Source organism: Trypanosoma grayi (genome assembly GCF_000691245.1).
Source record: "Trypanosoma grayi strain ANR4 Tgr_572_V1, whole genome shotgun sequence".
Lineage (NCBI taxonomy): Eukaryota > Euglenozoa > Kinetoplastea > Trypanosomatida > Trypanosomatidae > Trypanosoma > Trypanosoma grayi.
The window spans coordinates 1-11,167 of record NW_008826191.1 but is presented as its reverse complement, the minus strand read 5'-3'; the positions used below and the strand labels follow the sequence as shown (position 1 = coordinate 11,167).

The following is an 11,167-nucleotide window of genomic DNA, read 5'->3' as shown; positions in this document are numbered from 1 at the left end:
TAGAGACGCGCCTTGCCGGCCTTGTACTGCACAACCTTGAAGCTCTTGTGGGCGTTGCACCGCTCGTCAGGGCAGTGCATCGTCTTCTTCTTCGGGTAGTTCACCATTTCCTATGTGCGCGGGCTATCCCCTTCCTGCATGTGTGTAGAGAAGAGGGCAGAAAGAAGGAAAAGCAGATTCATCGCCGCACCCCGTTATCACATTCCCAAAGCTGTCATTGTGGCATTCATCGCCGTCACAGATCAAATGCTGCACGTGCGTATTCGCATATACAACACGAAAAACACCAAAAACCCCCACAACAACGTCACCACCGATAACGCCAACACCTCTACGCATACTCATCGTTGGCGGCGGCCGCGGTCTGCTCACGGCAGTCATACGCGTAGAAGTTACGGTAGCTCAGAAGAATCGGTAGAACAGTAGCCTGGTGGCCGGACCGCACAATGTCTTCTAGCTCGACCCACTCGTGCCACTTGGGGTTAATCATGTCAATCACCTCCGAGAGAATCGACTGCGCGGAGATGTCCGTCATGAGGCCGTTTACGATGAGCTCGTTGGCGATTTCCTTGCAGAAACACCGCAGTGTCTCGACCGTCACAAATGACTTGGTCTCCTCTAGGTCGAGGATGCTCCAAATATACTTCATCGCCGGCAGCGTGGCGGCATGCTCGGTTGCAATGACAAAGTCTAGGTACGTCTTGTAATCCATGATGTGCCGCCTGCCGTTTTGCGGGACGTGACACTCAAAGGTGCGATCAATCACAAGCCGCGTGAAGCTCGCGTCGCTGTAGCGTGAGAGTTCGTCGGCTGTCAAAACACCGTCGCCATCAAGATCAAGACTCGTGAAGTGTTCGTAGATACGGCTCATGAGCGCCAGTGAGAACCAGTTGTCCATGCTGAGCACATCAGGCGTGAGAAACTCCATTGCACCGGAGTTCCAGTACAACTGACAGCGGCGGACATTCAGCACCGCGTCCTCCGTCAGTGTCTTCACTGTGTACATGTCGTCGGGGTCGTTGCCCTCGCCCTCGAACGAGATCACGAGCGCCGGAACAGTGTCGTCCTCGGCGGCGTCTGCCGCCACAAGCGTCATGGCCACGTCCACTGTGCAGCCTTCCGGGAAGACCGTGATTGCGTCGTGCGCGTCACTCTCGAACATCCGCAGCAGCTCCGAAAAGACATCGCTCTTCATCATGCGCTCGATGGAGATCGCCCCGGTGCGCCGCGTATCGCACATGAACATGAACTTTCGCGAGGCGTGGCAGAGATAGTACGGCTGCATCCATGGTGGCATATCCCGCACAAGCCGCAGGTTTGGCACCAGCTCGCACAGGAAGCTCTCTATATTCTCCTGCGTGAGCCCGTTCGACAGCGGCGACGACGCGCTTGGCGGGCATAGCAGGCGGCTCGTCACGCGAGCGGCGGGGTCCTGAAGCGACGGCGGCGGCACTCGCGCCACCAGCTCCAGCTCGATGCGCAGGCGGTAGAGCAGCAGTCGCTTCGCCGCAAAGGCGTACAAAGGGACGGCGGGAATTGTTCCATCCTCAGCCCGCACAAATGCGAGAAACGTAGACGGCGAAAGGAACGGGTGGTTAAAATACAAACGTTTGCGAGCCTCACGTTCCTTTGCGGGTGCCGTCTTTTCCTCCTCCGGGGTAATGTGAAAGATGAGGCTGTGCACCATGTTTCTGTATCCATCGTACGACAGCCTCAGCTCGTCGTAGGACTCCAACGAGTCACCAGAGTCCGCATCCTTCTGCTCGCGGAACTTCACAATTTTGCTCCACAGCTCAGCCGGGTTTGTGTTGGCATACAGTTGGGCGACATGGGTGGCGAGGTACTGCCGCCGCGCCTCGCACGCCGATTGCACCGACAGCCGCTCGCTCGGTGGCACCGAAACGGGGACCGATAGCATGTGAGTGGAGGCGCTGTACTGGCACAACTACGCGGATAAAGGAGAAAGGAATAATCAGGGGCCCAACACGAGAACAAGTGAAGCTGAAAAAGAAACNCAAAGAGTGAAGGAAGGAGTATGTACGCACCCACTCGTTCTCCTGCCACTCGGCCGTAGAAACTCACGTCTGACGAAACGCAGACAAAAAAAAAAAATATATGTGATGGTGATGAATCCCTCTGCAGGGTTTACTACTGGAGAGGCTTACCGGCCCCACAATCGCGGCATGTTTCCCGATCCTTGAAGTTTTTGTAGCCGCATTCGCATATCCAGAGCGTCGGGTCTGCTGCACCACTCGCCGTCGGGGACTCCGCCTTACAATTCTTACACCTCACCCTCGAGGAGAAGTTGAGAAAGTCGCATTGGCTGCATCGCCAGTCATCACTCCGCACGGCCCGTGGGGGCGGAGATGTAGAAGGTGGCGGCACCGTGTACGTGGCACCGCACACCTCACATGATGTGGCGCTTAATGCGTTGACGGTATGGCACGTCAGNCACGTCCACGGTACTTGCCTGTTGTCTTTCTTGCTAGTTGTAGTGGTAGAAGCGGCATTCGTCGCACTGGCTGCTGTTGCTGTAGCGCCAGGGGTGGTGGAGGGAGCCTTGCCGCCGCACCGCAGGCATTCCCCTCGGCCGCGGAAGTTGTGTGTGTTGCACTTCTCGCATAGCCAGTCGCCGGGAAGCAGTCTATTGCCGGCGGCGTGTTGTTTGTCCCTGGCGCCGGACGGCCTCGACGCCTCGCAGGTGAGGCAGAACTCCCGCTTCGCGAAGTTGTGCGTCCCGCAGACGCACACCCAGTCGCCCTTCTTGAAGCCGATGTGCTGCGCGTCCATCCCACGCACATCATCGGCGATGCGATGCGCCACCGGCCTTGCGCGGTGGCACTGAAAGCAGGCCGAGCGCGACGCAAAGTTCAAGAAGCCGCAGGCGCACGTCCAGTCGCCCGCCAGTCGCCCAAAAAGACGCGGCGCCGTCGATTGGTGCAAATTGCGTCGGCCGCCGACGCAGCTCGTCGCCACCACCATCATCGTGCGCCGAAGGCTACCAAACATCTGCTGAACGCTTCGCACCCGCTGCACTCTCTCTCTCTCTCCTGAAACAACAACAACAACAACAACGGCAGTAGCAGCAGTACACGATGTCTCAAGAAATCTCATTCAGTACCGATGAACAACAATAACACAAAAATTTCCAAGCCATGTTCTTCCTATGCGGTGTTCATTCTCTCTCTCTCTCTCTCTCTTTCTCTCTCTCTCCCTCTCTCTCTCTCTCTGTTTCTCTCGCTTCTTCTTCATTTGCCTTCTTTTCGTCGCAGCCGGCTGAGCAAAGCTTCTGGCCTATCTTTCTCGCTTCTTTAGCCTTACCAAAAAAGAGAACAAAAGCAAGCCTCTCACTGTTCGTGCAAAGCCGCGCCGTCAGAGTTAAGCCCATTTGTTGTCCTCTTCATCCCCTTCATTGTTGTCGTCACCGCTGGTGAAGAAAGCAGCCGGTACTGCACCGGCCTCGGCGTCCCTGACCATGGAAGGCGGCGGGGCAGCCGGCACTTCGCCTGGCGAAGATGCACTCATCACAGACGCCGCGTGGCGCATCTCAGCGGGCGACATCAAATCGTCGTCGTGCGTCACCGCCGGCGGCTTCACCGCCTGGGGAGACTCGAAGCAAAGGGCGGCGCGGCCCTCCACCTCACTGCTGCCGGTGCTCGGCAACTGTTGTGATTGCTCTTGCTTATGGTGCTGTTGTTGTTGTTCCTCCCGTGTGTCGTTGTGATCGCCGCGGCCTCGCTGCGGGGTCTCCAGCACGACGGACGGCGCGGCCCGCATAGACGGGAAGAGATTCGGGTACGCCACCGGGCTCGCGATGGCCTCACCCACGCGCGGCAGTGCAGCAAGAGTCACCTTCCACTTTGCCACAACCTCCTCCACCTTGCTGTGGCAGTAGGTCCGGGCGTAGAATGCAGCCTCGGCCACCTTGCCGGTGCGGCAAAGCAAATCCACGTTCTCCTCGTACCGCCCCGTCAGGTGAAAGCATGTAAACGCAACGTTGGCTTTCCCATTCGCGATGCACGCATCGCCGAGCTTCGATATCGCTTCCATGTCGCCCATGCAGGAATAGAGGAGCAGGAGCCCGCTGTTGTCGCCACAATTGCACAGTGCGTCCTCTGCGAGTTTAAGCATGCCCCTTTCCATTGCCAGGTCCGCCACCTGCTTCCACCGCCCCATCGATGGAGACCTCTCCGCGATTTCCTTTGCCAGCTGCAGTCTGCCCAGCTGCACTGCCAGCTCAAAGCGGTGGTTTTCCTCCGTCGTCACCTTCAGTGCCTGCTCGAGGTGATTCTTCGCCTGGAGGAACTGCGCAAGTCGCAATCGTTCACTTTTCTCCACAGAGGGCAGCAGTTGTTCAGCGGTGGCAAAGTCTTCACGGACAATGGCGGCCATGTACTCAATGACATTGAGTCGCAGCACATAGCTCGTGACGTTCTTCTCCTTGTCAATACACATAATACGGTTTTCCTTCGGCAGATAACCGAGGAGATACTGATTACGCGAAAGCACAGCAATGCTGTTCGTCTCTCCACCAATGTAATAGCTGAGGCGGTGTGCTTGATTTATGAACACAAGGCACTCGCCGACCCACAGGACTTCCTTCACGCTCTCTCCTACCTCCTCCACCACATCGAAGGCGAAGTCGAGACCCTCCTCTGGTGTGCCCTCCTGCGTCTCGAGGTACTCCATCACCGCTTCGCTGCTGAACCGCAGTGTGAAGAACGCTGTCTCGGTGACGATGGCGAGCAGCTCCCCACTCTCGCTCCACTGCACCATCTTTGGGCACTCATCGATCTGGCGGATAAGGCTCAGTGTCGCCCAGTCGTAAAAGGTTATGCTCGACGCTGTGCACACTGAAAAGAGTGGGCCACCGAACAACTTCTCTGCGCTCTCATTCAAAGCAATTGTTGCACGCTCCTTAAAGTTCTTGTACACCTTAAGTGTCATGGATGTTTCCAACACGGCGTAGGAGCCGTTTTCTGGGCCCCACACGAATGAGATGCACTTGCCGTATGACTTGGGCCGCATCGAGAGCGACGAGAGGACCGTGTAGTCATTCTCCCCAAGCAGTGCAATGAACTGGCCACTAGGGCCGTGCAGGATGGCAGAAGGCGACGTCTCCACTGCGCCCATGTCTTTAGTCGGGAGGGAAAGCACATCACCGTCAGCCGCGTCTACAGGAATGCCCTTTGCATCGATACGTGTTACTTCGTTACCGACAGCCACAAGGATTTTTCCACTCGGGTCCATCGAATACACAGGCTTATCCTCGCCTATCTTGTACACAACCGTACCGCCGTCATAGCCAACCACCAGGACATTCGCGTACCGCTTCGCTGCCATCGACCAGCCGCGGTTCATGCGGGAGTGGTCAATGCTGAGTAAAAGGCGGTGTGTATCGGATGCAATTATTTTCATCTCCATGTCCTCTGCCAGTGTAAACAGCAGCGGCTGGCTTGGGTGAAATAGCACCGCCGTGACGTTAGCTGCGTGATGAGAAAATACCTGCAAGCAGGCTCGGGTTTGGTAGTCCCAGAGACGTACTGTTTGGTCATCAGACCCACTGAGCAGGTACGGCTTGTCGCCGCCAGGGTAGTAGTCGACGCAGTTCACGCCGTCCTCGTGTCCCTCGAGCTGGAAGTTCGGCACCGGGCTGTTGATGCTCCACACCTTCACCGTGCAGTCAAGGGAGGCTGTCGCGAAGGTTGACGGATCCTTGGGGTTGAAGGCAATGCCCATAACGTAGTGCATGTGACCTTCGTGGGTGTTCACAAGAGCCCAGTTCTTGCTCCAGTCCCACTGCCGGATTGTCATGTCGTCCGAGCATGTCATGAGAAGCGACAGATGCTCGTGCACCCCGATGCCTCGAATATAATCTTCGTGCGCCTGGAACGTCTTCGTCTTCTCCATCGTGTTGTAATTGAAGATGCGGATCATCATGTCGTCCGTGCCGCACGCAAACGACTGAAGTCGTGGAATGAATCGCACGCAACGCACCGGGAGCCCTGTGCCCGTATCAAACGACTTTAGCAGCGTCTGAGTCTCAAGGTTCCACAGGTTGATCACCCCGGAATAGAGCGAGCACAGGAACAATGGCTCCTTTGGGTGCATGTCTACCATCTTCACCCGGTCGCTCGCGGCCGTCATGAGCGTCGCCGGCGCCGCTATTGCCTTGCCAGACATCCCTGGTTTATATATTCACTTCACTCCTTATTGTTGCTCCCACGGATCAACAGGTAAGAAAAATAAGGCAGAACACAATGGCGGAGCACCACAGCAGAGTCTACTGTAGGAGCGGCAACAGCAATACTCTTTTATTCGTTGCGGCACATTAAGTAAAATGAACAGGTGGGCAAAGCACAAACCCTAGGAACAACAAGGAAATCAGAGCCTCCTCTCCAGAATGAAAAAAAAAACAAGATTGAAAGCAGTCTGCCCTCGTTAGCAAGGCTGTCGCGCCTTCAGTATATACAACTGCACACATGCATGTTTGTTTCCACGTGTACGCAGATATCATTTTTATTGTTCTTTTGGGGGGTCTCCCTTTCCCTCTCTCCCTCTGCCCTTGTTTATGCGACCATGTAGCGACGCGCGTGCCCACATGCACACAGTCACGGTGAGTGGAAAATGGGAGAACACAATCCACATCACAACCGTCACGTCGCACCGCGCCTCTCAGCCCATCACATGGCAAAGCAATAAAGGTTCACGCCCTTCAGCCATATCGCACAGACCACAAAGGCCAAACCACTGAAGCAAGTGAACAAAAGCACAAATAAAAGATTTTTTAAAAAACAAACGAATGATATTTTTTTTTTTACAACAAGAGTCTCAGCCGGTTAGAGAATCAGAAAGCACAACCCCGGGGGCCTCACACGGCAAGGCAGGTCAGCAGCACCAGCAGCAGCGGCACGCGCCCCCATGCATGGCCGCGGCTGCTGTCCTTCTTCCCGGTCGCATTGCCGTCGCCGGAGCCGTCCTGGTCCGATGCTTTCTGCCCTGCCTTGCCCCCGCCATTCCCAGCCTCCTGTTTCTGCTCGGCGAGCTTCGCCGCCTCCTTCGCGGCGGCAACCATCCGCGCCGCCTCCGCCTCAACGAGCTTTTTCGCCTCTTCTGCCTCCGCCTTCTCCTTGGCGCGCAGCTGCTGCTGCTCCTTAGTGTGCCGTTCCACCAGGGCGTTGGCCGTTGCCGCGACTTCGTGCGCCGTCTCACGCGCTGCCCCCGCCCTTTCAGATGCTGCCTGTGCCTTCCCTGCTGCATCCGCCGCGTTCACCGCGTACCGCTCGGCATTTGACGCCTCCTCTTCAGCCCGTTGCGCCTCATTTTCGGCCTTCAACTGGGCTTCTGGCCCGTCCGGACCGCCTGCACGTACGATCCTCGAGTGCCGCAGCACTTCGTATGCTGCATGCGTGGCCGCCTCCTCGGCCCTATCTGTGGCCGTCAATGCAGTCATGCACTCAGATGCTGCCGCTGCTGCTTCCTTTTCGGCCAACGAGGCCTTCTTTATCGCCGAGCTCCGTGCGAATGCCTCCGCACTCAGTGACTTCAAGACCTTTTCAGCTTCTGCCGCATATGTCTCAGCTTTCTTTGCGTCCACCTTGGCTGCTTCACACCGTTTCTTGGCTTCCAACGACTTCGCATAAGCTGCATCCATTGCCTTCAGTGCCCTCGCCCTCGTCGCCTTCCCCGCCACTGTTGTGGAATCCCCGACATCCTCACCCGCCAACCTCGCCTCAACATCTTCACTCGGCTTCCGCAGAGCAATACTGTCATCGGTTGGCGAGAGCATTTTAGTTCTGGTGGAAGCCGAAGGTGAAGCAGATGAAGCTGAAGCCATTACACTGGCACACGCGCAGCAAAGCGCGAGGGCAGACACAAAAAACACGTGGCACACCATTATCTTTATCAAGTCCTTGATTCAGCTGTTCGGATTTGTCTTTCTATGCACAGGTTCGAGAGAAACACGCAGTCCTTCAGAAGTATGAATAGCAGGAGGGCTCCTCGCATCATGCAGAAAGAGTCATTCAGAAAACAATCAAATTCGGAAGCGCCACACACATCCTTATATATATATATATAAAAAAAAAAGACACATCAAGAGAACGGAAGGTAAGAGAAAAACGAGGCAATCGTGGTACCCCTTTGCATGGGGTGCGATGAGCACGGTACGCAGAGTGGCACGTACCCCTCGGCACCGCGCACAAGAAGAACGTCCATGCATGTTTTTTTTTTTAACCATCAAGACTAATCGTGAAGACCACGGCGCATGAGGCACTGCGCCAAACAAACCTCAACCCTAGACGCAAAAAAAAGAAAACAAAGCACGTTCATCATCCACACCCCAGCGCCCAGTGAACACCGTCAAGGGATGGCTTCAACGACGCCTAGACTAAAAATGCTGCACTCACAAATGGAAAACGCAACGTCTTTTTGTGGTCCACGGGAATCCAGTCCCCAGATCCGCCCAAAACTTCTGGTGAATCATCGCCCTTCACACATATACACAGAAAAGCACTCAACTTGGGTGTAACGCCACGTCAGGCAGTGTCCCGAACAGGAGCAGCGGCATCACACACATACGCACACACGGAGCCGTCGCGGCCGCCTGTTTCATCGCTGTCATCTGGAGAGCTATTTTCGCGCTAATTGACCCGTTGGAGGGTATTTCTTTTCCCTCTTCGTGTCCTCCTCACTGTCATCAACGGCCCAGCACCGCCAGCCACCATCGGAGAGCACGTTCACCGCCACTTGTCGCCGGTAGGAAGGAGAGCCCCTTCGCTGTTGTTGTTTTTTTTAGGTGTTTCATTGTTTTTCGTTGTTGTTCCTTGTTGTTTGGGTTGATTCTATATTTCGTTATCCGCTGGGTTGCAGCTCTGCCCGTGAGGAAAATCGCACTGGAGGATGCAGGCGTCCCTTTCACCGCACCCGCGGCCCCGCCAACACCCCCACACCCGGGGTCCCACAGGCCTCCTGGTCCAGCCATGGGTAAATCATCGCAGAGGGGGTGATGCGCTTTGATGCTGAGTGGGACATGAAACCAATCAAATAATGAAGCAAACGGAGGGAGGAGTGGACTACTCCCGATCCCGCATGATAGGCGTCGCATCCGTCGGCGAAGGTTGTCGAGAACAAAGCCTTTCCACCACAAGAAGGTACTGAGAAAGCTTTTTCGTGAAGCATGGCTTCTCCACCTTGACCTCACCAAGAGCAAAGCGGCAACAGAAACTCTTTAGGGCGGGGCAGCTCAATAAGTGCATGCTCTTCTCCTCACACTGTCCACGTTGGCTTGGTTTCACTGCGCCCGGCCTGCATCCGTGGCTAACGACGCGGTGCTTTGTGAGCCCATCTGTGCTGTGGCCACTGGTGCCCACACGTCGGGCATACAAAGGCAGCAAGGGGTATTTCCTCGGGAGCATCCTCTTAGAGCCTCCAGCGTTTTCCTGTTGTGGGAACCCCTTGATCCTCATGAAATCTTCTGCAGTGTGACGTGACCGAATCAATATGAGCGAACCGCTTTCAAGCACACCACGCATTGTTTTCCCTTCCGCTGCCCTGGCAGGAGTGGGCGTTTTTCCCTCGTGTTTTATCGGTGCCTCCGTCTTGAGGGATGCCTCAGTTCTTGTACGCTTTGGAAGATGTGATAATGCTTCGTCATTCTCTTCTTGCTTTATGGCAGTGGTGTGCAAAGCAGGGGATTCTACTCCCTCTCGCTTGAGGGGTCTTGGCGTGGGTCGGTCCGGTTCCTGTATAGCCTCTGCCACAGCCCGACAGGGTGTTTGTATTTCATATGAACATGCATTGCTCCAGCTTTACCAATGATGCACACACCGCATGACAGACGAGGGCAATACTGTGTCCCAGCAAGACGCGGCTGGCCCATCACCGGCCTACCCACGTCAGCGTTAGGCTGCGCGGCCTGTGTAACCTTCCTTGATGCCTTGTTCCGCTCGCTCGCTTCTTCAACGGCCTTCGCCGCGAAGGTGCGCTGAAGACGTCACACGGCACGTCCTCATAGCCACCATCCGGGATGGCTTTAGTCGTCCGAGTGTGCTCCCACATGCGAAACAGCTAGAAGCACACAGGCAGTCACGCAGACAGAGAGAGAGAGAGTCATACACGCGACCAAAAGATGACCGAGCAGCCAGTCTCAGAAGTAGCAGCGAACAAGGAAGGAATGAGAAACGTTGTTTGTGTCCTCTCTCCCGCAAAAAAAAGTCTCCAGTTAAGAAGAAATTCGCGAAACAGAACACTTCAGTGGGAGCTCCGGCCCCACATGCGGAGAGCGCTCTCCGCGCTACCCTCCTCTCCGAGGGAGGTCCCCCAAAATCGGGAACAACAGTTCACACGTGTTGGCACCAGTCGTCCCCCAATTTGTTCGTCGATAAAGTCACTCATTCAAAAATGGCGTCTCCTCCACCTTCCACGTCCGTTGTTTTGTCTCACTGTTGACGTAATAGAGGCGCCCGCTCTTGGGGTCTCTGAACTCTTTCCACACGCCAGAGACCCGGATAGCACCTTTCTTCACCACCCCCATCCCCTGATGTTGCTCCGGTTGTGTTGGATGTGTCGCTGACTGTTGCTTCATTTCAAGCACCTCGGGCGGCGGCTTCCAAACTGCCTCCTTCGTCAGAATGTTCCTGTAGTACAGCCTACCCGTCTCCTTCTGGCGCAGCTCCTTCCAATTGCCGTAGAGCACGTCGCTGGCCTTTGTCCCCTCGGACGTTGATGCTGCAGCACCGTTTTGGTTGGTCCCCACATCGGGTTTCGGTGCTGTCACCTCTTCTGAATCTTCTTGTTCTTCCTGTATTGCGTGTATATCTTGCGCTTCCACTTTTTCTTCTTGTCCCTGTTGTTGTGCCACCTCGGCGTCGCGCCTCTCGCGCTTCAACTCTTCCGTCAGTGAACGGTCGCCAGCCGACAGCGCCTGTCGTTGCTCATCTGCCTTGTGCTGTGACTCCAACCAGCGTGCTGCATTCGCCTCCACATTCCGCCGCGCCGCCCCGTCGACAGTGTTCAATGCGTGTATTTCTCCCACTCCAATATCAGCCTCCTTCTTCTCAAGTACTTGTGTTTGTTGTTGTTGTTGTTCTTGTTCTTGCTCGCCCTGTGGTAGTGCCTGCGTCCCCTTCCTAGCGAAAGGCTGCACCGGGTGCACCAGCTTCTCTGC

At 55.8% G+C, this 11,167-nt stretch overlaps 7 protein-coding genes across 7 annotated transcripts; 1 reads left to right on the top strand and 6 right to left on the bottom strand.

Annotated features, from left to right (window-relative positions):
* On the top strand, nucleotides 1-320 carry DQ04_05721060 (hypothetical protein; the record flags this gene model as incomplete). The annotated part of the gene is made up of 1 exon (XM_009314350.1): nucleotides 1-320. A coding segment is annotated over one exon (320 nt), but the record flags the coding sequence as incomplete, so codon positions are not given.
* Nucleotides 321-331: 11 nt separating this feature from the next.
* DQ04_05721050 (hypothetical protein) lies at nucleotides 332-1,918 on the bottom strand (the record flags this gene model as incomplete). Its single annotated transcript, XM_009314349.1, has 1 exon — nucleotides 332-1,918. One exon carries the CDS (start codon nucleotides 1,916-1,918, stop codon nucleotides 332-334), a length of 1,587 nt encoding a protein of 528 aa, XP_009312624.1.
* A 230-nt stretch (nucleotides 1,919-2,148) lies between these two features.
* Nucleotides 2,149-3,009, bottom strand: DQ04_05721040 (hypothetical protein; the record flags this gene model as incomplete). The annotated part of the gene is made up of 1 exon (XM_009314348.1): nucleotides 2,149-3,009. The coding sequence occupies one exon, from the start codon at nucleotides 3,007-3,009 to the stop codon at nucleotides 2,149-2,151; it is 861 nt and encodes a 286-aa protein (XP_009312623.1).
* Nucleotides 3,010-3,378: 369 nt separating this feature from the next.
* DQ04_05721030 (putative beta prime cop protein) lies at nucleotides 3,379-6,183 on the bottom strand (the record flags this gene model as incomplete). The annotated part of the gene is made up of 1 exon (XM_009314347.1): nucleotides 3,379-6,183. The coding sequence occupies one exon, from the start codon at nucleotides 6,181-6,183 to the stop codon at nucleotides 3,379-3,381; it is 2,805 nt and encodes a 934-aa protein (XP_009312622.1).
* Nucleotides 6,184-6,871: 688 nt separating this feature from the next.
* Nucleotides 6,872-7,789, bottom strand: DQ04_05721020 (hypothetical protein; the record flags this gene model as incomplete). Its single annotated transcript, XM_009314346.1, has 1 exon — nucleotides 6,872-7,789. The coding sequence occupies one exon, from the start codon at nucleotides 7,787-7,789 to the stop codon at nucleotides 6,872-6,874; it is 918 nt and encodes a 305-aa protein (XP_009312621.1).
* Nucleotides 7,790-9,074: 1,285 nt separating this feature from the next.
* Nucleotides 9,075-9,533, bottom strand: DQ04_05721010 (hypothetical protein; the record flags this gene model as incomplete). Its single annotated transcript, XM_009314345.1, has 1 exon — nucleotides 9,075-9,533. The coding sequence occupies one exon, from the start codon at nucleotides 9,531-9,533 to the stop codon at nucleotides 9,075-9,077; it is 459 nt and encodes a 152-aa protein (XP_009312620.1).
* An 854-nt stretch (nucleotides 9,534-10,387) lies between these two features.
* On the bottom strand, nucleotides 10,388-11,167 carry DQ04_05721000 (hypothetical protein; the record flags this gene model as incomplete). The annotated part of the gene is made up of 1 exon (XM_009314344.1): nucleotides 10,388-11,167. A coding segment is annotated over one exon (780 nt), but the record flags the coding sequence as incomplete, so codon positions are not given.